The following is a 25,498-nucleotide window of genomic DNA, read 5'->3' on the forward strand; positions in this document are numbered from 1 at the left end:
GTCCTCTCTCTCTATGTCCCTCTACTTCTCCTCTTCTTTATGTGTTCATTTGGAGTCCTCTCTCTCTATGTCCCTCTACTTCTCCCCTTCTTTATGTGTTCATTTGGAGTCCTCTCTCTCTATGTCCCTCTACTTCTCCCCTTCTTTATGTGTTCATTTGGAGTCCTCTCTCTCTCTATGTCCCTCTACTTCTCCCCTTCTTTATGTGTTCATTTGGAGTCCTCTCTCTCTATGTCCCTCTACTTCTCCTCTTCTTTATGTGTTCATTTGGAGTCCTCTCTCTCTATGTCCCTCTACTTCTCCTCTTCTTTATGTGTTCATTTGGAGTCTCTCTCTCTATGTCCCTCTACTTCTCCTCTTCTTTATGTGTTCATTTGGAGTCCTCTCTCTCTATGTCCCTCTACTTCTCCTTCTTTATGTGTTCATTTGGAGTCCTCTCTCTCTCTATGTCCCTCTACTTCTCCTCTTCTTTATGTGTTCATTTGGAGTCCTCTCTATGTCCCTCTACTTCTCCCCTTCTTTATGTGTTCATTTGGAGTCCTCTCTCATGTCCCTCTACTTCTCCTCTTCTTTATGTGTTCATTTGGAGTCCTCTCTCTCTATGTCCCTCTACTTCTCCTCTTCTTTATGTGTTCATTTGGAGTCTCTCTGTCTATGTCCCTCTACTTCTCCTCTTCTTTATGTGTTCTCTTCTTTTTGTTCAGGAGTCCTCTCTCTCTCTATGTCCCTCTACTTCTCCTCTTCTTTATGTGTTCATTTGGAGTCTTCTTTATGTGTTCATTTGGAGTCCTCTCTCTCTCTATGTCCCTCTACTTCTCCTCTTCTTTATGTGTTCATTTGGAGTCCTCTCTCTCTATGTCCCTCTACTTCTCCTCTTCTTTATGTGTTCATTTGGAGTCCTCTCTCTCTATGTCCCTCTACTTCTCCTCTTCTTTATGTGTTCATTTGGAGTCCCTCTCTCTCTATGTCCCTCTACTTCTCCTCTTCTTTATGTGTTCATTTGGAGTCTCTCTCTCTATGTCCCTCTACTTCTCCTCTTCTTTATGTGTTCATTTGGAGTCCTCTCTCTCTATGTCCCTCTACTTCTCCTCTTCTTTATGTGTTCATTTGGAGTCCTCTCTCTCTATGTCCCTCTACTTCTCCTCTTCTTTATGTGTTCATTTGGAGTCCTCTCTCTCTATGTCCCTCTACTTCTCCTCTTCTTTATGTGTTCATTTGGAGTCCTCTCTCTCTATGTCCCTCTACTTCTCCCTTCTTTATGTGTTCATTTGGAGTCCTCTCTCTCTATGTCCCTCTACTTCTCCTCTTCTTTATGTGTTCATTTGGAGTCCTCTCTCTCTCTATGTCCCCTCTACTTCTCCTCTTCTTTATGTGTTCATTTGGAGTCCTCTTCTCTCTCTATGTCCCTCTACTTCTCCTCTTCTTTATGTGTTCATTTGGAGTCCTCTCTCTCTATGTCCCTCTACTTCTCCTCTTCTTTATGTGTTCATTTGGAGTCCTCTCTCTCTATGTCCCTCTACTTCTCCTCTTCTTTATGTGTTCATTTGGAGTCCTCTCTCTCTATGTCCCTCTACTTCTCCTCTTCTTTATGTGTTCATTTGGAGTCCTCTCTCTCTATGTCCCTCTACTTCTCCTCTTCTTTATGTGTTCATTTGAGTCCTCTCTCTAGTCTCTTCTTTATGTGTTCCCTCTACTTCTCCCCTACTTCTTTATGTGTTCATTTGGAGTCCTCTCTCTCTATGTCCCTCTACTTCTCCTCTTCTTTATGTGTTCATTTGGAGTCCTCTCTCTCTATGTCCCTCTACTTCTCCTCTTCTTTATGTGTTCATTTGGTCCTCTCTCTCTAGTCCCTCTACTTCTCTCTCTTTATGTGTTCATTTGTCCCTCTATGTTCTACTTCCTCTTCTTTATGTGTTCATTTGGAGTCCTCTCTCTCTATGTCCCTCTACTTCTCCTCTTCTTTATGTGTTCATTTGAGTCCTCTCTCTATGTCCCTCTACTTCTCCTCTTCTTTATGTGTTCATTTGGAGTCCTCTCTCTCTATGTCCCTCTACTTCTCCCCTTCTTTATGTGTTCATTTGGAGTCCTCTCTCTCTATGTCCCTCTACTTCTCCTCTTCTTTATGTGTTCATTTGGAGTCCTCTCTCTATGTCCCTCTACTTCTCCTCTTCTTTATGTGTTCATTTGGAGTCCTCTCTCTCTATGTCCCTCTACTTCTCCCCTTCTTTATGTGTTCATTTGGAGTCCTCTCTCTCTATGTCCCTCTACTTCTCCCCTTCTTTATGTGTTCATTTGGAGTCCTCTCTCTCTATGTCCCTCTACTTCTCCCTTCTTTATGTGTTCATTTGGAGTCCTCTCTCTCTATGTCCCTCTACTTCTCCTCTTCTTTATGTGTTCATTTGGAGTCTCTCTCTCTATGTCCCTCTACTTCTCCCCTTCTTTATGTGTTCATTTGGAGTCCTCTCTCTCTATGTCCCTCTACTTCTCCCCTTCTTTATGTGTTCATTTGGAGTCCTCTCTCTCTATGTCCCTCTACTTCTCCCTCTTCTTTATGTGTTCTTTGGAGTCCTCTCTATGTCCCTCTACTTCTCCCCTTCTTTATGTGTTCATTTGGAGTCCTCTCTCTCTATGTCCCTCTACTTCTCCTCTTCTTTATGTGTTCATTTGGAGTCCTCTCTCTCTATGTCCCTCTACTTCTCCTCTTCTTTATGTGTTCATTTGGAGTCCTCTCTCTCTATGTCCCTCTACTTCTCCCCTTCTTTATGTGTTCATTTGGAGTCCTCTCTCTCTATGTCCCTCTACTTCTCCCCTTCTTTATGTGTTCATTTGGAGTCCTCTCTCTCTATGTCCCTCTACTTCTCCTCTTCTTTATGTGTTCATTTGGAGTCCTCTCTCTCTATGTCCCTCTACTTCTCCCCTTCTTTATGTGTTCATTTGGAGTCCTCTCTCTCTATGTCCCTCTACTTCTCCTCTTCTTTATGTGTTCATTTTGGAGTCCTCTCTCTCTCTATGTCCCTCTACTTCTCCTCTTCTTTATGTGTTCATTTGGAGTCCTCTCTCTCTATGTCCCTCTACTTCTCCTCTTCTTTATGTGTTCATTTGGAGTCCTCTCTCTCTATGTCCCTCTACTTCTCCTCTTCTTTATGTGTTCATTTGGAGTCCTCTCTCTCTATGTCCCTCTACTTCTCCTCTTCTTTATGTGTTCATTTGGAGTCCTCTCTCTCTATGTCCCTCTACTTCTCCTCTTCTTTATGTGTTCATTTGGAGTCCTCTCTCTCTATGTCCCTCTACTTCTCCCTCTTCTTTATGTGTTCATTTGGAGTCCTCTCTCTCTATGTCCCTCTACTTCTCCTCTTCTTTATGTGTTCATTTGGAGTCCTCTCTCTCTATGTCCCTCTACTTCTCCTCTTCTTTATGTGTTCATTTGGAGTCCTCTCTCTCTATGTCCCTCTACTTCTCCTCTTCTTTATGTGTTCAGTTGGAGTCCTCTCTCTCTATGTCCCTCTACTTCTCCTCTTCTTTATGTGTTCATTTGAGAGTCCTTCTCCTCTTCTTTATGTGTTCATGTCCCTCTATGTCCCTCTCTTCCTCTTCTTTATGTGTTCATTTGGAGTCCTCTCTCTCTATGTCCCTCTACTTCTCCTCTTCTTTATGTGTTCATTTGGAGTCCTCTCTCTCTCTATGTCCCTCTACTTCTCCTCTTCTTTATGTGTTCAGTTGGAGTCCTCTCTCTCTATGTCCCTCTACTTCTCCTCTTCTTTATGTGTTCATTTGGTCCTCTCTCTATGTCCCTCTCTCTCCTCTTCTTTATGTGTTCCCTCTATGTCCCTTCTTCTCCTCTTCTTTATGTGTTCATTTGGAGTCCTCTCTCTCTATGTCCCTCTACTTCTCCTCTTCTTTATGTGTTCATTTGGAGTCCTCTCTCTCTATGTCCCTCTACTTCTCTTTATGTGTTCATTTGGAGTCCTCTTTATGTGTTCATTTGAGTCCTCTCTCTCTATGTCCCTCTACTTCTCCTCTTCTTTATGTGTTCATTTGGAGTCCTCTCTCTCTATGTCCCTCTACTTCTCCTCTTCTTTATGTGTTCAGTTGGAGTCCTCTCTCTCTATGTCCCTCTACTTCTCCTCTTCTTTATGTGTTCATTTGGAGTCTCTCTCTCTATGTCCCTCTACTTCTCCTCTTCTTTATGTGTTCATTTGGAGTCCTCTCTCTCTATGTCCCTCTACTTCTCCTCTTCTTTATGTGTTCATTTGAGTCCTCTCTCTATGTCCCTCTACTTCTCCCCTTCTTTATGTGTTCATTTTGAGTCCTCTCTCTCTATGTCCCTCTACTTCTCCTCTTCTTTATGTGTTCATTTGGAGTCCTCTCTCTCTATGTCCCTCTACTTCTCCTCTTCTTTATGTGTTCAGTTGGAGTCCTCTCTCTCTCTATGTCCCTCTACTTCTCCTCTTCTTTATGTGTTCATTTGGAGTCCTCTCTCTCTATGTCCCTCTACTTCTCCTCTTCTTTATGTGTTCATTTGGAGTCCTCTCTCTCTATGTCCCTCTACTTCTCCTCTTCTTTATGTGTTCATTTGGAGTCCTCTCTCTCTATGTCCCTCTACTTCTCCCCTTCTTTATGTGTTCATTTGGAGTCCTCTCTCTCTATGTCCCTCTACTTCTCCCCTCTTCTTTATGTGTTCATTTGGAGTCCTCTCTACTTCTCTTTATGTGTTCATTTGGAGTCCTCTCTCTCTATGTCCCTCTACTTCTCCTCTTCTTTATGTGTTCATTTGAGAGTCCTCTCTCTCTATGTCCCTCTACTTCTCCTCTTCTTTATGTGTTCATTTGGAGTCCTCTCTCTCTATGTCCCTCTACTTCTCCTCTTCTTTATGTGTTCATTTGGAGTCCTCTCTCTCTATGTCCCTCTACTTCTCCTCTTCTTTATGTGTTCAGTTGGAGTCCTCTCTCTCTATGTCCCTCTACTTTCTCCCCTTCTTTATGTGTTCATTTGGAGTCTCTCTCCCTCTCTATGTCCCTCTACTTCTCCTCTTCTTTATGTGTTCAGTTGGAGTCCTCTCTCTCTATGTCCCTCTACTTCTCCTCTTCTTTATGTGTTCATTTGGAGTCCTCTCTCTCTCTATGTCCCTCTACTTCTCCTCTTCTTTATGTGTTCATTTGGAGTCCTCTCTCTATGTCCCTCTACTTCTCCTCTTCTTTATGTGTTCAGTTGGAGTCCTCTCTCTCTATGTCCCTCTACTTCTCCCCTTCTTTATGTGTTCAGTTGGAGTCCTCTCTCTCTATGTCCCTCTACTTCTCCCCTTCTTTATGTGTTCAGTTGGAGTCCTCTCTCTCTATGTCCCTCTACTTCTCCCCTTCTTTATGTGTTCAGTTGGAGTCCTCTCTCTCTATGTCCCTCTACTTCTCCCCTTCTTTATGTGTTCATTTGGAGTCCTCTCTCTCTATGTCCCTCTACTTCTCCTCTTCTTTATGTGTTCATTTGGAGTCCTCTCTCTCTATGTCCCTCTACTTCTCCCCTTCTTTATGTGTTCATTTGGAGTCCTCTCTCTCTATGTCCCTCTACTTCTCCTCTTCTTTATGTGTTCAGTTGGAGTCCTCTCTCTCTCTATGTCCCTCTACTTCTCCTCTTCTTTATGTGTTCATTTGGAGTCCTCTCTCTCTATGTCCCTCTACTTCTCCTCTTCTTTATGTGTTCATTTGGAGTCCTCTCTCTCTATGTCCCTCTACTTCTCCCCTTCTTTATGTGTTCATTTGGAGTCCTCTCTCTCTATGTCCCTCTACTTCTCCCCTTCTTTATGTGTTCAGTTGGAGTCCTCTCTCTCTATGTCCCTCTACTTCTCCTCTTCTTTATGTGTTCATTTGGAGTCCTCTCTCTCTATGTCCCTCTACTTCTCCTCTTCTTTATGTGTTCATTTGGAGTCCTCTCTCTCTATGTCCCTCTACTTCTCCTCTTCTTTATGTGTTCATTTGGAGTCCTCTCTCTCTATGTCCCTCTACTTCTCCCCTTCTTTATGTGTTCATTTGGAGTCCTCTCTCTCTATGTCCCTCTACTTCTCCTCTTCTTTATGTGTTCAGTTGGAGTCCTCTCTCTCTATGTCCCTCTACTTCTCCCCTTCTTTATGTGTTCAGTTGGAGTCCTCTCTCTCTATGTCCCTCTACTTCTCCCCTTCTTTATGTGTTCATTTGGAGTCCTCTCTCTCTATGTCCCTCTACTTCTCCTCTTCTTTATGTGTTCATTTGGAGTCCTCTCTCTATGTCCCTCTACTTCTCCCCTTCTTTATGTGTTCATTTGGAGTCCTCTCTCTATGTCCCTCTACTTCTCCCATTCTTTATCTCTCTATGTTCATTTGGAGTCATTTCTCTCTATGTCCCTCTACTTCTCCTCTTCTTTATGTGTTCATTTGGAGTCCTCTCTCTCTATGTCCCTCTACTTCTCCTCTTCTTTATGCGTTCATTTGGAGTCCTCTCTCTCTATGTCCCTCTACTTCTCCTCTTCTTTATGCGTTCATTTGGAGTCCTCTCTCTCTCTATGTCCCTCTACTTCTCCCATTCTTTATGCGTTCATTTGGAGTCCTCTCTCTCTATGTCCCTCTACTTCTCCTCTTCTTTATGCGTTCATTTGGAGTCCTCTCTCTCTATGTCCCTCTACTTCTCCCCGTCTATATGTGTTCATTTGGAGTCCTCTCTCTCTATGTCCCTCTACTTCTCCCCTTCTATATGTGTTCATTTGGAGTCCTCTCTCTATGTCCCTCTACTTCTCCTCTTCTTTATGTGTTCATTTGGAGTCCCTCTCTCTCTATGTCCCTCTACTTCTCCCCGTCTATATGTGTTCATTTGGAGTCCTCTCTCTATGTCCCTCTACTTCTCCCCTTCTTTATGTGTTCAGTTGGAGTCCTCTCTCTCTATGTCCCTCTACTTCTCCTCTTCTTTATGTGTTCAGTTGGAGTCCTCTCTCTCTCTATGTCCCTCTACTTCTCCCCTTCTTTATGTGTTCATTTGGAGTCCTTCTCCTCTCCATCTCTCCATCATTCCTTTGCCTTTTCTCTCTCGTCCTTCCACGTCATAGCAGCCTCTCTTTGACTGGGTGCTTGTTGCCATGGATATGGGAGGCGGTTTCCGTAGAGATGGAACAACTCAGGACTGCTGAGATGAAAAAAATGGGGTGTGACAGTCTGGAGGTTGGATTCCAGAAATAGAATTCTCTGACATACTTCCTCTCTGCTCCAAGACTGTTATGGTATGAGGTGATTGTGCTCAGTAGAATTCGTTGTTAAACTGGTATTCACTGGACACAGACATATCACGCACACTGGACACAAACATATCACTAACATTATCACTCACCCTGGACACAGACATATCACTAACAATATCACTCACCCTGGACACAGACATATCACTAACAATATCACTCACACTGGACACAGACATATCACTAACATTATCACTCACACTGGACACAGACATATCACTAACATTATCACTCACACTGGACACAAACATATTACTCACACTGGACACAGACGTATTACACAGAGAATGGTACACTGGAACATATGGAAAATGGCTCCATACCGGCATTGGTGGCTATTATAATTAGAGTGGCGAGGGGTCTATTATAATTGAAGTGGAGAGGGGATCTATTATAATTGGAGTGGAGAGGGGATCTATTATAATTGGAGTGGAGAGGGGATCTATTATAATTGGAGTGGAGAGGGGATCTATTATAATTGGAGTGGAGAGGGGATCTATTATAATTGGAGTGGAGAGGGGTCTATTATAATTGAAGTGGAGAGGGGATCTATTATAATTGGAGTGGAGAGGGGATCTATTATAATTGGAGTGGAGAGGGGATCTATTATAATTGGAGTGGAGAGGGGATCTATTATAATTGGAGTGGAGAGGGGATCTAATAATTGGAGTGGAGAGGGGATCTATTATAATTGGAGTGGAGAGGGGATCTATTATAATTGGAGTGGAGAGGGGATCTATTATAATTGAAGTGGAGAGGGGATCTATTATAATTGAAGTGGAGAGGGGATCTATTATAATTGGAGTGGAGAGGGGATCTAATAATTGGAGTGGAGAGGGGATCTATTATAATTGGAGTGGAGAGGGGATCTATTATACTTGAAGTGGAGAGGGGATCTATTATAATTGGAGTGGGGAGGGGATATATTATAATTGAAGTGGAGAGGGGATCTATTATAATTGGAGTGGAGAGGGGGTTTATTATAATTGAAGTGGAGAGGGGATCTATTATAATTGAGTGGGGAGGAGATATATTATAATTGAAGTGGAGGGGATCTATTATAATTGGAGTGGAGAGGGGATCTATTATAATTGGAGTGGAGAGGGGATATATTATAATTGAAGTGGAGAGGGGATCTATTATAATTGGAGTGGAGAGGGGGTTTATTATAATTGAAGTGGAGAGGGGATCTATTATAATTGGAGTGGAGAGGGGATCTATTATAATTGGAGTGGAGAGGGGGTCTATTATAATTGAAGTGGAGAGGGGATCTATTATAATTGGAGTGGAGAGACGATCTATTTCCAAAAAAAGAGAATGTTTGGTTCTCTGCAGTTAGATATTTACCATCATACTTGGCCCATTTACTGAAATGATTTGTGCAATGTTTGTTTGTACAGATCTCTGAATTTTTCATGACGATTATATGAGATTGTGTTTAATGGGTTAGGGTTTGGCCGGGGTAGGCCATTGTAAATAAGATTTTTTTTGGTGTCCCACCCCCGGGACAGTTGAGATAATGTGCGCTAATGTGATTAGCATGATATTGTAAGTAACAAGACTATTTCCCACAACATAGACACATCAGATATTGCCCGAAAGCTTACATTCTTGCTAATATAACTGCACTGTCCAATTTACAGGAGCTATTACAGTGAAATAATACCATGCTATTGTTTGAGGAGAGTACACAGTTATGAACTTGAAAAGTTATTAATAAACCAATTAGGCACATTTGTGCAGTCTTGATACACCATTTTGAACAGAAATGTAATGGTTCATTGGTTCAGTCTAAAACTTTGCACATACACTGCTGTCGTCTAGTGGCCAAAATCTAAATTGAGCGTAGGCTGGAATAATACTGTAACGGCTGATCTCCTCTTCGTCTGAAGGGGAGTAAGGATCGGACCAAGATGCAGCGTGGTAAGTGTCCATACTGTTTTTAATAAAGACAAATGAACACTCGAACAAAAACAATCAACGATAAAGTGAAATCTACAAAAACAGAAACAGTACCGTGTGGCGACAAACACTCACACGGAAACAAACACTCACAAACCAACAGTGAAACCCAGGCTACCTAAGTATGATTCTCAATCAGAGACAACTAACGACACCTGCCTCTGACCATACTAGGCCGGAACAGAAACCAAAGATAGAAAAACAAACATAGACTGCCCACCCCAACTCACGCCCTGCCCATACTAAATAAAGACTAAACAAAGCAAATAAAGGTCAGAACGTGACAAATACATTTGTCATTTGCCTTTATCTTGCATTTCAAAGATGATGTTACAAAAAAATACAAATCAACACGTTTCTGTCTTTGTGTTATCTTTTACCAGATATAATGTGTTATATTCTCCAACATTAATTTCAGTTTTTCACAATCTTCAAAGTGTTTCCTTTTAAGTGGTATCAAGAGTATGCATATACTTGCTTCAGGTCCTGAGCTACAGGCAGTTAGATTTGGGGATGTCATTTTAGATGAAAATTGGAAAAAAAGGGGCGGATCCTTAAGAGTTTCAGACTTGCCGAGTTAAAATAAAGGTTCAATCAAATAAAACAAATACATCACGTGGATTAGAAGTCTAGTTAAAGCGAGAGTCATCTTTCTTAGAGAGATGTAAACATAAACAGACAGAGGAATATGTTGGACATGGGTCTTGCGTAACAATGTCCATTCATGAGAAACTGGACTGTTAGAGCGATGTAATGAACAGAGACAGGGGCTCTGTTTGGGGAATGAGGCTGACTGTTGTCATAGACAGACGTGTTGCAGTGTGTTGTCTAACTTTGACCTAATATTGTGTGTAGGGCTGTGGAAAACACTGCTGTTTGGGAAATATGTTGACCAGTGAGGCTTCAGTATGGTGCATTTGTATACTTATCTGAGGAGTGTTGCGTCAGTGCATCAGTATCTTTTGTGATCAACTCAAACAATTGCCATCATGACTTAGCAGTGTGAATTCAAATGTGATATTATTGAAATCTAATATCGCTTATGCTAGCGGCACATGATCTCAGAAGTTGACAATGTCCTGTGTGATTCCAATATGTTCAGCGTTTTCCCCATATCAACCCCGTTGTACTGTACTCCTTGAACAATACATTCTCTCTTTGACTATCCCCTTATACAGTAAATGGGGGACTGTTTTGGGGGGATTAAGTCACCTTCAATAATTTATATTGAATGAGTTTTTCCTCAGGCAGCTGGAGGTGGGATGGTGGCAGGGTGGGGGAAGGGGGGGATATCATCAGAGATTGAATTATTTTTGTCTGCCTTCCACGACAGTTGTGAAGAGGGAGGGGTCTAGTACAGGACTGAACCAGTGATGTTAGAGTGAACATTTGGACAGCGTGTTGGTGTGAAGAAGGTCGGGGGGGGAATTCAGTTCACACAGGTCTGGATGAGGTGTTTATAACTAGGAGCACTGGGGTTTTTAAGGGTATACTGCATGTCAATGTAGTGTTATCGCACACTTTTTTCGAGGCCAGTCGTTCAATACCGTCCTAACAGAGTAGCCCATAACATGTGGCAACAGCAGACAGAAGGAACACAGTGTCCACAACCAAGTCCACAAACAACAAACACAATAAACAAAAGAGTCAAATGCTCCAGGCAGGGCCATGAGCCAGAGATGCACACCCAGGGCCCCTAACGGGGGCAGGAAGGCAGGGTGGAGGAGAGGGGCAGTGGGTGCAGTAGTGGGCATGGAACTAAGTGAAGAATTGGAGATGACAGAACAGCATTGAACTCAAATGTATACCACCAGAACCAGGAAGAGATGTGTAGCACTAATGGATGCTGTGACAGAGGACAAATTCATTCAAGTAGAATGGCAGTGGAAACTGGCCCTGTATCGCCCAAAGCTGCTCTCTCTCTCTCTTTTCTGGGTTTCTAATATAATGCCAAGCTGCCTGTCAATGAGGAGTCAGAGCTGCGGTTTATAGAACATCAAGGGAGGGTGTGTGTATTAGTTAGTGTGTGTGTCAGTGACGTTCGTTTGTGTGTGTGTGTGCGTGTGTGTGTGTGTTTGTGTGTTTGTGACTTAGCTTACTGCTCGAAGGCATGAGTTGAGAATCTGCTCTAGCGAATGGGGATATGTTCCGTGGAGTCATGTGACCAAAGCTCTGTTAGGGCTGTGATGTCAGAGCGGGGGAGAAATGGAGAGAGAGAGAGAAGGAGAGAGAGAGAGAGAGAGAGAGAGAGAGAGAGAGAGAGAGAGAGAGAGAGAGGAGAGAGGGAGCAGCATTCAGTTCAGCCTCACAGCTTCATCTGATCAGTTCAGAGCACAGAGAGAAACACACAATTACTACACCAGCACACAAATAGTCTGTACTTCACAGAAACACCAAATACCAAAGATAGAGTACATTACCAGCCTTCCTTACAGCCAAGGGAAGATTCCTTTACTTTGCTGTCTAGAAGAATCTAGAAGATTCTAGAAGAATCTAGAAGCAGCGGAGAGAAGAGAGAGAGAGGTGAGGATGTCTTCTCTCTCCAATCAGCAGCAGCAGAGTGGTGGAGGTGGACAGCGCTGTGAGTATACTGAGCTGGGCAAGGTGCCCTCTGTCTCTATGGCGTCTCCTCAGCAGGCCCCCCAGGGCTGTGACCGGCAGCAGGACCAGATGGGACCACAAGGTTTCGGGGGCAGCCCAGGGGCACCCAGGCTAACTGACGAGGACAAGCTGTCAAGCCTCTTTGATGGACCTTCATCTGGATCAGGGTTCAAGGTGGAGTCGTCTGACCTCAAGGTGCCAGGGAGGATGGGTGTTGGACTCGGGGCACCTTTGGGTCTAGGCAGTGCTTGGGAGAGCCCCACAAATTCCCTCTCCTCTTCACCCTCTCCAGCCTCCCCTGGGAAGCTCTTCTCTACCCCGGGACGAGAACACAGGGTGTCACCTGCTGTGCAACATGACGCCTCACCGTTCCCCAACACACAAAAGGTGGACAACTGTGTATGGAATCCCTCCTTCTCTGGGCCACCCCACACAGGCCTTAAGCCTGCTGTTCAGACTTCTGCACCTGCACCTGCAGACAACTACTGTGTCATTGGTGTTGTCAACGACAACTACTCTAAGGGTGGAAACGGCACTGTGTCAGGATTCTCTGAAGACCGTGATGAGGACACAGGGCCTACTTTACCTCGAGGAGGAGGGACCGAGCAGCAACACAAAGCCGTGAGGCGCGCCATTTCTGACTGCTCCCACCTGTCTGTGCCGGGTAGCTTTGACTTCTCCCAGTACCCAGTGCAGCCTGGCGGACTAGTGGACCTGCCCTCACCTGGAAGTAACATTATGGGGTCCAAGTCTCCACACTCGGCTGTGCAACGCTCTCTGACAGTGGGGGAGGAGAGAAAGACTGTGTCGCCCACACTCTCTCCTCTGTCCCCACTGAGCCCTGTCAGGGCCCCCAACTCCCCTCCCCCTAGGAAAGGTACTGGTAATGGGATGTCACAGAGCCAGAGTGAGAGTGTCCTACTGCCGGTTCCCTTCACTGGAAAAACCTTCAACATCATCAATACCAAAAGCTCCATTGAGGGTAGGTGACTGATATGATTTGAGGCCTATTCCTCTTGGTGTTTGGACTAGCTCGCATTACCACATTATAACATGTTGCTCATATACACCTTAGACCTGGCTCCTCTATCTCTCATTGGTTATGTAAATATTGGTGTACACTGATTTAAGTACTTAGATTTGGGAGTTTATTTGGGATGCCTGACCATATAGATCAGTGGGCAGTGGCATTCGTCTGGGCTGGCTGTTTGTTTTAACTATGATGGAGTGCTGAAAGAGAAAATGGAAGGAGCCAAAAGAATGGATGTAATAAAAATGAAAAAACAACAAAAAATACAACAACAACTACAAGTTCTGGTTTTTGGTATATTTTTACTAGGATGATGTGCTTCTTCAACAATTTAGGGTTTAAAGGGAGCAGAAGGGTTTACAATTCAGAAAGAATAATTGAAAGGAAATGTGTACATCCATTGTTGTGTCTACACTCCATCAACATTTTGCTTTGACAAAATGTCACAGGCACCAGAATACCATCGTTGAGGAGGTCTGGGGTTTCATACAGAATGAATAGTATGTGTGTCAAGTTCCTCTGAATATGAATGTCTATTGAAATGCTGAGGTTAATTTACCATCTCAAACTCCCATCTCTTCAGATGACTGTGTTGTTCAGTGATACATCACACCAAGTGGCACTCCAACAAGTACCTAGCACTAAAGGAAGGGTGTGTGATGGATTTGAAATTGAGTCTGGGTATCCATTTAAACAGAAAGTAGTCATTTCTGGTGGCACCATGTGGGGACTGGGGACTCTTGGGAATGCTTTCAAATTGCATGACTACTCTGTGTTTTTCATATATACACTTAGATTCAATAACACAAGACAAGCAGGCAGTCTGGAGCCTAAGGCCATTTTGCTTGCACTATATACTGAATGTACAAAACATTAGGAACGTCTGCTCTTTCCATGACAGAGACTGACCAGGTGAATCCAGGTGAAAGCTCTGATCTCTTATTGATGTCACTTGTTAGATCCACTTCAATCAGTGTAGATGAAAGGGAGGAGACAGGTTAAATGACTATTTTTAAGCCTTGAGACAATTGAGACATGGATTGTGTATGTGTGCCATTCAGAGGGTGAACGGGCAAGACAAAATATTTAAGTGCCTTTGAACGGGGTAGGGTAGTAGATGCCAGGCACACCAGTTTGTGTCAGAAACTGCAACACTGCTGAGTTTTTCAAGCTCAACAGTTTCCAATGTGTATCAAGAATGGTCCACCACCCAAAGGACATTCAGTCAACTTGACACAACTGTGGGAAGCATTGAAGTCAACATGGGCCAGCATCCCTGTGGAAACCTTTCGACACCTTGTAGAGTCCATAACCTGACAACTTGAGACTGTTCTGAGGGCAAAAGCAACTCGATATTAGGAAGATGTTCTTAATGTTTTGTACACACAGTATTAGAGCTCTCTTTCACCTACAGCTCGCCTATCGCTATATATCTCACAAAGACACCATCATGACAATGATACATCTGCATCCTTCAACTAGCGACAGTAGGGAGCAAGCAGAAATAGCTGGCAGCATCCTCCTGCTGCAACAAGGTAGTTTATGATGAAAGTCATGGGGAAATGATCTCTCTGCTTATGTGGCTGTGTGTTTCTATATAATGCAAGGTCATTTCAAAGACATCCTGTACAATATGCACACATGTACTAGTTCTAGCAAATGAGCTATATGCATCATCACTTCATATTTGTGTGTGCATGTGTTTGTGTGTGTGTGTGGGTGGGTGGGTGGGTGCATGCATGTGTACGCGTGTATATGTGTGCGTGAGTCTGGTGTGTGATGCTGGTCGCCTGCAGTAAAATATCATGAGCACCATCATGTCCCTGTGTGTTAGTCATGCTCTATGTGACAATGTGTTTACACCACTGGCCAGGCATACAGAACGGCTCTATATTAATCTATAGTGTCTATAGTGTATGTTTACACCACTGGCCAGGCATACAGAACGGCTCTATATTAGTCTATAGTGTCTATAGTGTATGTTTACACCACTGGCCAGGCATACAGAACGGCTCTATATTAGTCTATAGTGTCTATAGTGTATGTTTACACCACTGGCCAGGCATACAGAACGGCTCTATATTAGTCTATAGTGTCTATAGTGTATGTTTACACCACTGGCCAGGCATACAGAACGGCTCTATATTAGTCTATAGTGTCTATAGTGTATGTTTATACCACTGGCCAGGCATACAGAACAGCTCTATATTAGTCTATAGTCTATGTTTATACCACTGGCCAGGCATACAGAACAGCTCTATATCAGTCTATAGTGTCTATAGTGTATGTTTACACCACTGGCCAGGCATACAGAACAGCTCTATATCAGTCTATAGTGTCTATAGTGTATGTTTACACCACTGGCCAGGCATACAGAACAGCTCTATATCAGTCTATAGTGTCTATAGTGTATGTTTACACCACTGGCCAGGCATACAGAACAGCTCTATATTAGTCTATAGTCTATGTTTATACCACTGGCCAGGCATACAGAACAGCTCTATATTAGTCTATAGTCTATGTTTATACCACTGGCCAGGCATACAGAACAGCTCTATATTAGTCTATAGTCTATGTTTATACCACTGGCCAGGCATACAGAACCGCTCTATATTAGTCTATAGTCTATGTTTATACCACTGGCCAGGCATACAGAACAGCTCTATATTAGTCTATAGTCTATGTTTATACCACTGGCCAGGCATACAGAACCGCTCTATATTAGTCTATAGTCTATGTTTATACCACTGGCCAGGCATACAGAACAGCTCTATATTAGTCTATAGTCTATGTTTATACCACTGGCCAGGCATACAGAACAGCTCTATATTAGTCTATAGTCTATGTTTATACCACTGGCCAGGCATACAGAACCGCTCTATATTAGTCTATAGTCTATGTTTATACCACTGGCCAGGCATACAGAACAGCTCTATATCAGTCTATAGTGTCTATAGTGTATGTTTACACCACTGGCCAGGCATACAGAACAGCTCTATATTAGTCTATAGTCTATGTTTATACCACTGGCCAGGCATACAGAACAGCTCTATATTTGTCTATAGTGTCTATAGTGTATGTTTACACCACTGGCCAGGCATACAGAACAGCTCTATATCCGTCTATAGTGTCTATAGTGTATGTTTACACCACTGGCCAGGCATACAGAACAGCTCTATATTAGTCTATAGTGTCTATAGTGTATGTTTACACCACTGGCCAGGCATACAGAACAGCTCTATATTAGTCTATAGTCTATGTTTATACCACTGGCCAGGCATACAGAACAGCTCTATATTTGTCTATAGTGTCTATAGTGTATGTTTACACCACTGGCCAGGCATACAGAACAGCTCTATATCCGTCTATAGTGTCTATAGTGTATGTTTACACCACTGGCCAGGCATACAGAACAGCTCTATATTAGTCTATAGTCTATGTTTATACCACTGGCCAGGCATACAGAACAGCTCTATATCAGTCTATAGTGTCTATAGTGTATGTTTACACCACTGGCCAGGCATACAGAACAGCTCTATATTAGTCTATAGTCTATGTTTATACCACTGGCCAGGCATACAGAACAGCTCTATATTAGTCTATAGTCTATGTTTATACCACTGGCCAGGCATACAGAACAGCTCTATATTAGTCTATAGTCTATGTTTATACCACTGGCCAGGCATACAGAACCGCTCTATATTAGTCTATAGTCTATGTTTATACCACTGGCCAGGCATACAGAACAGCTCTATATTAGTCTATAGTCTATGTTTATACCACTGGCCAGGCATACAGAACAGCTCTATATTAGTCTATAGTGTATGTTTACACCACTGGCCAGGCATACAGAACAGCTCTATATTAGTCTATATTAGTCTATAGTGTATGTTTATACCACTGGCCAGGCATACAGAACAGCTCTATATCAGTCTATATTAGTCTATAGTGTATGTTTATATCACTGGCCAGGCATACAGAACAGCTCTATATCAGTCTATATTAGTCTATAGTGTATGTTTATACCACTGGCCAGGCATACAGAACAGCTCTATATCAGTCTATATTAGTCTATAGTGTATGTTTATACCACTGGCCAGGCATACAGAACAGCTCTATATCAGTCTATAGTGTCTATAGTGTATGTTTACACCACTGGCCAGGCATACAGAACAGCTCTATATCAGTCTATAGTGTCTATAGTGTATGTTTATACCACTGGCCAGGCATACAGAACAGCTCTATATTAGTCTATAGTCTATGTTTATACCACTGGCCAGGCATACAGAACAGCTCTATATTAGTCTATAGTCTATGTTTATACCACTGGCCAGGCATACAGAACAGCTCTATATTAGTCTATAGTCTATGTTTATACCACTGGCCAGGCATACAGAACAGCTCTATATTAGTCTATAGTCTATGTTTATACCACTGGCCAGGCATACAGAACAGCTCTATATTAGTCTATAGTCTATGTTTATACCACTGGCCAGGCATACAGAACAGCTCTATATTAGTCTATAGTCTATGTTTATACCACTGGCCAGGCATACAGAACAGCTCTATATTAGTCTATAGCACAGGTCAGCAACAGGCGGGGATTTCTCTTGGTCCTCTGAAGTTTGTAGTAAAAAATATATACACTGGACACCCCTTAAAATGTGTGGATTCAGCTAGACCGGCCACACCGTTGCTAACAGGTGTATAAATTGAGCACACAGTCATGCAATCTCCATAGACAAATATTGTCAGTAGAATGGCCTTACTGAAGAGATCAGTCACTTTCAACGTGGCACCATCATAGGATGCCACCTTCCCAATAAGTCAGTTGGTCAAATTTCACCCCTGCTAGAGCGGCCCCGGTCAACTGTAAGTGCTATTATTGTGAAGTGGAAACATCTAGGAGCAACAATGGCTCAGCCGAAAATTTGTAGGCCACACAAGCTCACAGAACGGGACTGCCGGGTGCTGAAGATCGTACAGCATAAAAATAGTCTGTCCTCGTCGGCAACACTCACTACAGAGTTCCAAACTGCCTCTGCAAGCAGCATCAGCACAAGAATGGTTTGTCAAGAGTAAGATCAAGCGTTGGCTGGAGTGGTGCGAAGCTCACCACCATTGGACTCTGGAGCAGTGGAAGCTTGTTCTCTGGAGTGAAGAATCACACTTTATTATCTGGCAGTCCAACGGACGAATCTGGGTTTGGCAGATGCCAGGAGAACGCTAGCAGCCTCAATGCATAGTGCCAACTGTAAAGTTTGGTGGAAGAGGAATAATGGTCTTGGCTGGTTTTTCATGGTTTGGGCTAGGCCACTTAGTTCCAGTGAAGGGAAATCTTAATGCTACAGCATACAATGGTGTTCTTGATGATTCTGTGCTTTCAACTTTGTGACAATAGTTTGGGAAGAGGCCCTTTACTGTTTCAGCATGACAGTGCCCCCATGCACTAAGCAAGGCCCATACAGAAATTGTTTGTCAAGATCGGTGTGGAAGAACTTGACTGGCCTGCACAGAGCCCTGCACATAGCCCTTCTAGGCAAAGTTGCAAAGAAAAAGCCATATCTCAGACTGGCCAATAAAAGTAAGATATTAAAATTGGCAAAAGAACACAGACACTGGACGGAGGAACTCTCCCTTGAAGGCCAGCATCCCGGAGTTGCCTCTTCACTGTTGATGTTGAGACTGGTGTTTTGCGGGTACTTTTTAAGGAAGCTGCCAGTTGAGGATTTGTGAGGCGTCTGTTTCTCAAACTAAACACTCTAATGTACTTGTCTTCTTGCTCAGTTGTGCACCCGGACCTCCCATTCCTCTTTCTATTCTGGTTAGAGCAAGTTTGCGCTGTTCTGTGAAGGGAGTAGTACACAGCGCTGTACGAGATCTTCAGTTTCTTGGCAATTTCTCGCATGGAACAGCCTTCAAAAATAGACTGACGAGAATAGACTGACGAGTTTCAGAAGAAAGTTATTTGTTTATGGCCATTTTGAGCCTGTAATCGAACCCACAAATGCTGATGCTCCAGATACTCAACTAGTCTAAAGAAGGCCAGTTTTATTGCTTCTTTAATCAGGACGGCAGTTTTCAGCTGTGCTAACATAATTGCAAAAGGGTTTTCTGATGATCAATTAGCCTTTCAAAATTATTAACTTGGATTAGCTAACACAACGTGCCATTGGAACACAGAAGTGATGGTTGCTAATAATGAGCCTCTGTAAGCCTATATTCCATTAAAAAATCTGCTGTTTCCAGCTACATTAGTCATTTACAACATTAACAATGTCTACACTGTATTTCTGATGAATTTGATGTTATTTTAAATGGACCAAAAATGTGCTTTTCTTTCAAACACAAGGACATTTCTTAGTGTCCCCAAACTTTTGAACGGTAGTGTATACACAGTACCAGTCAAAAGTTTGGTCACACCTACTCATTCCAAGGTTTGTCTTTATTTTTACTATTTTCTACATTGTAGAATAATAGTGAAGACATCAAAGCTATGAAATAACACATATGGAATCATGTAGTAACCAAAAAATTGTTAAACAAATTAAAATATATTTTTATATTTGAAGTTCTTCAAAGTAGCCGGCCTTTGGCTTGATGACAGCTTTGCACACTCTTGGCATTCTCTCAACCAGCTTCATGAGGTAGTCAACTGGAATGCATTTCAATTAACAGGTGTGCATTGTTAAAAGTACATTTCTGGAATTTCTTTCCTTCTTAATGCGTTTGAGCCAATCAGTTGTGTTGTGACAAGGTAGGGCTGGTATACAGAAAATAGCCCTATTTGGTAAAAGATCAAGTCCATATTATGGCAAGAACAGCTCAAATATGCAAAGAGAAATGACATGAAGGTCAGTCAATCTGGAAAATGTCAAGAACTTTGAAAGTTTCTTCAAGTGCAGTTGAAAAAAAACATCAAGTGCTATGATGAAACTGGCTCTCATGAGGACCGCCACAGGAAAGGAAGACCCAGAGTTATCTCTGCTGCAGAAGATAAGTTCATTAGCATTACCAGCCTCAGAAATTGCAGCCCAAAATATATGCTTCAGAGTTCTAGTAACAGACACATCTTAACATCAACTGTTTAGAGGAGACTGTGTGAATCAGGCCTTCATGGTCGAATTGCTGCAAAGAAACCACTATTAAAGCACACCCGTAAGAAGAAGAGGAGACTCGCTTGGGCCAAGAAACACGAGCAGTGGACATTAGACAGGTGGAAATCTGTCCTTTGGTCTAATGAGTCCAAATTTGAGATTTTTGGTTCCGTCCACCATGTCTTTGTGAGACGCAGAGTTGGTGAACGGATGATTTCCACATGCGTGGTTCCCACCGTGAAGCATGGAGGGGGAGGTGTGAGTGCTTTGCTGGTGACACTGTCAGTGATGTATTTAGAATTTAGGGCACACTAAACCAGCATGGCTACCACAGCATTCTGTAGTGATACTCCATCCCATCTGGTTTGCACTTAGTAGGACTATCATTTGTTTTTCAACAGAACAATGACCCAACACCTCCAGGCTGTGTAAGGGCTATTTGACCAAGAAGGAGAGTGATGGAGTGCTGCATCAGGTGACCTGGCCTCCACAATCACCCGACCTCAACACAATTGAGATGGTTTGGGATGAGTTCGACCACAGAGTAAAGGAAAAGCAGCCAACAAGTGCTCAGCATATGTGGGAACTCCTTTAAGACTGTTGGAAAAGCATGCCAGGTGAAGCTGGCTGAAAGAATGCAAAGAGTGTGCAAAGCTGTCATCAAGGCAAATTGACCCTCGGCTGAATCTAGCTGCCTACCCTTGGTCTATAGTGTATGACATTTACTGGAACCAGGGCTCCTAAAGCCAACCATGGGCACAACAAGGTCAGTCCTGTATACTGTACTCAATCATTTGATCGATTTTTCGATTGGCTCATGGTTTTGTACCATTGTGGCAAATCCATGATCTTGTCTGACGCATTGATCTGCCGTGAACTTACAATCCATTTTCCCTCGTAGTCTTTTTCAATTTCGATGCTCTAGTCAACTAATTGGTCAGAATTTTCTTTGAAAAGCAGATTCAAGCAGATTCTTTGAAAATCAAAATCAAAATCAAATCCAGAGTCGGCTTTCTATTCCGCAACAAAGCCTCCTTCACTCACGCTGCCAAGCTTACCTAGTAAAACTGACTATCCTACCGATCCTCGACTTCGGCGATGTCATCTACAAAATGGCTTCCAACACTCTACTCAGCAAACTGGATGCAGTCTATCACAGTGCCATCCGTTTTGTCACTAAAGCACCTTATACCACCCACCACTGCGACTTGTATGCTCTAGTCGGCTGGCCCTCACTACATATTCGTCGCCAGACCCACTGGCTCCAGGTCATTTACAAGTCCATGCTAGGTAAAGCTCCGCCTTATCTCAGTTCACTGGTCACGATGGCAACACCCATCCGTAGCACGCGCTCCAGCAGGTGTATCTCACTGATCATCCCTAAAGCCAACACCTCATTTGGCCGCCTTTCGTTCCAGTACTCTGCTGCCTGTACTGCAGAAGGACTGGAACTGGAACGAATTGCAAAAAATCGCTGAAGTTGGAGACTTTTATCTCCCTCACCAACTTCAAACATCAGCTATCCGAGCAGCTAACCGATCGCTGCAGCTGTACATAGTCTATAGGTAAATAGCTCACCCTTTTTCACCTACCTCATTCCCATACTGTTTTTATACTGTTTTTATTTATTTACTTTTCTGCTCTTTTGCACACCAATATCTCTACCTGTACATGCCCATCTGATCATTTATCACTCCAGTGTTAATCTGCAAAATTGTATTATTCGCCTACCTCCTCATGCCTTTTGCACACATTGTATATAGACTGCCCATTTTTTTCTACTGTTCTACTATTTGTAAGTCGCTCTGGATAAGAGCGTCTGCTAAATGACTTAAATGTAAATGTAAATGTTATTGACTTGCTAATTGTTTACTCCATGTGTAACTCTGTGTTGTCTGTTCACACTGCTATGCTTTATCTTGGCCAGGTCGCAGTTGCAAATGAGAACTTGTCAACTAGCCTACCTGGTTAAATAAAGGTGAAATAAAAAAAATAAAAAAATTCAGTCATTACGTCAATGGGTCATGTTTTGACCCAACTTAATCTGTCCCACATTTCCTAATCCATTTGACAAGTTGCTTTTTCTCTCTTGGGTTGTATCGCAAATGGTACCCTGGGATACAGCCTGAGAGAGGAAAACTATGGGCCTTAGTCAAAAGTAGTGAATTACATAGGGAATAGGGTGCCATTACAGACATACCCTCTCTCTCTGTTGAGGTCACTGAGGATGGATTACATAAGGAGCCGATGCCAACAATGTGCTGTTCTGTCCGCCCTGCTTGGCCCTGGGCTCGGCCCTGACTTTCTGTGGCCCTGCCTAGACTACACACCACCATGCCATGACTGGTCACTGTAGTTAACTCACTCTTATTTCCACACCAATGAGTTGATCTGGGGTGTAGTACAAAATATTATCACTGATAGATTATCATCACATGAGTAAAATATGGCAGTATTCGGAACGCTTGTATTTTGTGACGATCAATCAGAGTATTTTAGAGGTTTGACATTTTAGTTGCCTATTTGAACAGCAACATGTACAAAGTCCTGTTGTCCTTATACGCTGGTGGTATTCTTAGGTGGCATTTTTAGGATGCATTGTTGTAGCTCGATTTTCAAGCTAATGCCAGTCTGAATCTGTGCTTAGGTTAATAACACACAGTAAGATATGATCGCTCTCATGGCTGAAAGTGAGTCTGGCACTTTGAAATGTTTCTCTACCTGTATTTGATCCTTAGAGTAATGTTGGTGTTTATATATGACATACAGTATTGCAGGTTTTCTAAATATGTATCTGTTTTTGTCTCTCTACAGTGAAAGCAGAGAATAAGGACAAACAAGAGAAGGCAGATTTCTTCCCAAAGACAGATAACTTGAACATATTTGAGAAGACGGAGAAGTCCGACAAGATGGAGAAGAAAGAGAAAGAAGATGAATCTAAGAAAGTCGACAATGCCGACAAGACCTCAAAATCTGAGAAGATCCTCAAAGATGAAGAGAAGTTCCATAAGACGGAGAAGAATTATACAAATGAAAAAGTGGACAAGCCAGAGAAGACAAACAAAGATGAGAAGATGGAGAAGAAAGAAAATGGGGAGAAAACTGACAAGATGGTCAAAGCTGAAAATAATGAAAAGGCTGGGAAAGGTACTGCAAAGTCCCAAACAACCAACGGAAGCAAGCAGGACCTCACCAGCCCAGACAGTAAGGCCAAGGTAGGTCAAGGAAAGGCTGGGACAATGTTGCCATTCATTTCATCTCAGCAAGCTGCTTCTGCAACTGTCACTGCCATCTCTAGTGTGTGTGTGTGTGTGTGTGTGCGTGAGTGTGTGTGTATGCGTGTGTGTGTGTCTGTGTGTGTTTGTATGCACATGCTTATGTGCAATTCGTCATTGCCAATTTGCTCTGCTGATGCTCTTGGTTTGATTATGATTTGGTTTTAGTGAATGCTGCTTCTGCTGCTTTACTATCCTGCCTGTCCTCTGTTGTATGCTTTTTGGTTTGCTTCTTTTCTCCTTTATCGTGTGACGTTGTTGTACAGCCTGCTGTTGGGTCAACCAAACCAAACTCTGCCAAAACACGGCCCACCTCTTTGTCCACTGGGGACGCAGCTGGCCCCCCAAAACGTTCCTCCCCCACCTCAAGCTCTGCCAATAAAAAAAGCCCTGTTACCAAGGCAACCACTCCCACTGCTTGCACCAAGCAGCCAACGCCCGCTGCCAGTCAAACCCCTAAAGCCACCAAGTCCATGGTGAGTTCCCTCCCACTTTCCTCTGGTGTCTTCTCACTGGCCTCCTCTTCTGTGGTTGGCACCTTGTCCCCCTCCCGTTTGTTTGGTTCTGCTGTATAACTGTCTAGTGCCCACCTACTGACTCTCACTCATAGTTTGTGGACCACCAACTCCCTGCATTATGACCTCTGTCCAGTCTCTTCACCATTTAGGGTAGTCCTACAAACTGAATCTTGTCTATCACCTCCCTGAAAACCCCTGCATACTGTACATTTCCAATATCTCATTTCTGTTTCCAATCTTTGCTCCCCTCATTTCCTAATCACTTTCCTTTTTGTCCCGCGCTCTCTTCCACAACAACCATTCTCTGATTTCCCGTTTGCTTACTCAGACTCCGGAAAACGGTCCTCCTGTGCCAAAGGCCAATGGCACGGCAAATAAGAACGGTTCCTCGACAACCGCCACTACTAAACCTGCTGGGCCACGCCCCTCTGCCAGTGCTCCCTCTCTGCGCCGCAACACCGGTGAGCGCTAACTCTAACTGTACCGTGCAAACTTACATCCTTTAAGGTACTTTATTCTTGATGATGGTGATATTCAAAAACCCAAAGTCAGAATTCATTGGTCATCCTTCAGATCATACATTGTTCACAAGTCTAAATCCTGTAAGGTGAGCTTGGTTATGTCCTCTACCCTACAGTTCCCAAGACTGATGATACCAAGCCAGGTGACGTGAAGAAGCCTAGTACGCTGAAGACAACACCAAGTAACAACAACCAACCTACACAATCTAAGTATCTCAGTATACAACTAAAACACTCGGGAGTTGAATGTATTCTTTGAAATTGTTAGGACAGACATCATGTTTTAATCTCTCCTGACAGTGCCATTATGATTACACAGAGAGACAAACACAGTGGATATGTGTGGCTAAGAGACAGACAGGGATGCAGAGGGAAACAGAAACGTAGGCTGCGTTTACTGATCTTCTTTTTTTTCAGTAATTGAATTGACCAATCACATCAGATCTTTTCACATCAGAACTTTTTCAGAACTGACCTGATTCGCCAAAAGACCAATTAGTGAAAAAAAAGATCAGAATTGAGCTGCCTGTGTCTCCACAGTAGCTCCAGTTAATGAAAACACTGACTGAACCCTCAATCCTGTCGTTTCCTCCTCTGAGATGTTCATTAGTCATCAAATCAGGGGCTGGTGACCCAGCCTTGTAAAACTAACTACCAGAGACCACAGTATCTACTGTATGTAGGTAGTAGCAGTGTGGTTCCTCATACTTCTCAGTGGACTTGTTAGCGTCCAGCCCATTGTTTCCTAGTAAGTCATTGTTAGTGCTGTGTGCGATCAGCTCAGCTCCAGCCGTTAGAGGGTACTGTTCTATGGTTCCTCATGTCCTTTCGCTCTCTCTGCCCCAGCCAAGCCCAGGGTGCCTCGCACCTCCGCCACAGCTCCGAGCACTCCTGCCACCAACGGGGAGCAGCCTCGCCGACGCATCACCAAACCCCCAGTGCCCAAGCAGACCGCTATGGAGAGGAAGCCACCTGTACCCAGAGCACCTAGGACTCCCAGACCTATCAACGCACCCCTGCCGGACTTAAAGAATGTGCGCTCCAAGATCGGCTCCACAGACAACATGAAGTACCAGCCTACCGGCGGCAAGGTGCGGTAACCGGGGATAGAGCAGTGTGTGCATGGAAGCTTGTGGTGATGGGTCTATTTAAGAAGATCGACATGACACATAGATATTTTTTGTATTAGCATATTTAAAGTGCTTTCAATGCTGCCAACTAATGCCATTCATAGCAGGGTTTT

General features: G+C 43.3%; 1 protein-coding gene across 10 annotated transcripts in view; it reads left to right on the forward strand.

Moving 5' to 3' along the window:
- Positions 1-25,498, forward strand: part of LOC118394726 (microtubule-associated protein 4-like) — a 64,243-nt gene that overhangs the window by 30,522 nt on the left and 8,223 nt on the right. For 9 of the 10 annotated variants that reach the window (XM_035788210.2, XM_035788212.2, XM_035788205.2 and 6 more), the window contains exons 6-10: positions 22,756-23,156; positions 23,483-23,692; positions 24,063-24,195; positions 24,372-24,437; positions 25,102-25,346. In XM_035788210.2, the coding sequence (XP_035644103.1) occupies positions 22,756-23,156; positions 23,483-23,692; positions 24,063-24,195; positions 24,372-24,437; positions 25,102-25,346 (1,055 nt within the window). The remainder of the gene's footprint in view (positions 1-22,755; positions 23,157-23,482; positions 23,693-24,062; positions 24,196-24,371; positions 24,438-25,101; positions 25,347-25,498) is intronic. The other variant, XM_035788214.2, reaches the window with a different exon arrangement.

Source organism: Oncorhynchus keta, chromosome 15 (assembly GCF_023373465.1).
Source record: "Oncorhynchus keta strain PuntledgeMale-10-30-2019 chromosome 15, Oket_V2, whole genome shotgun sequence".
In the NCBI taxonomy this organism is placed as follows: domain Eukaryota; kingdom Metazoa; phylum Chordata; class Actinopteri; order Salmoniformes; family Salmonidae; genus Oncorhynchus; species Oncorhynchus keta.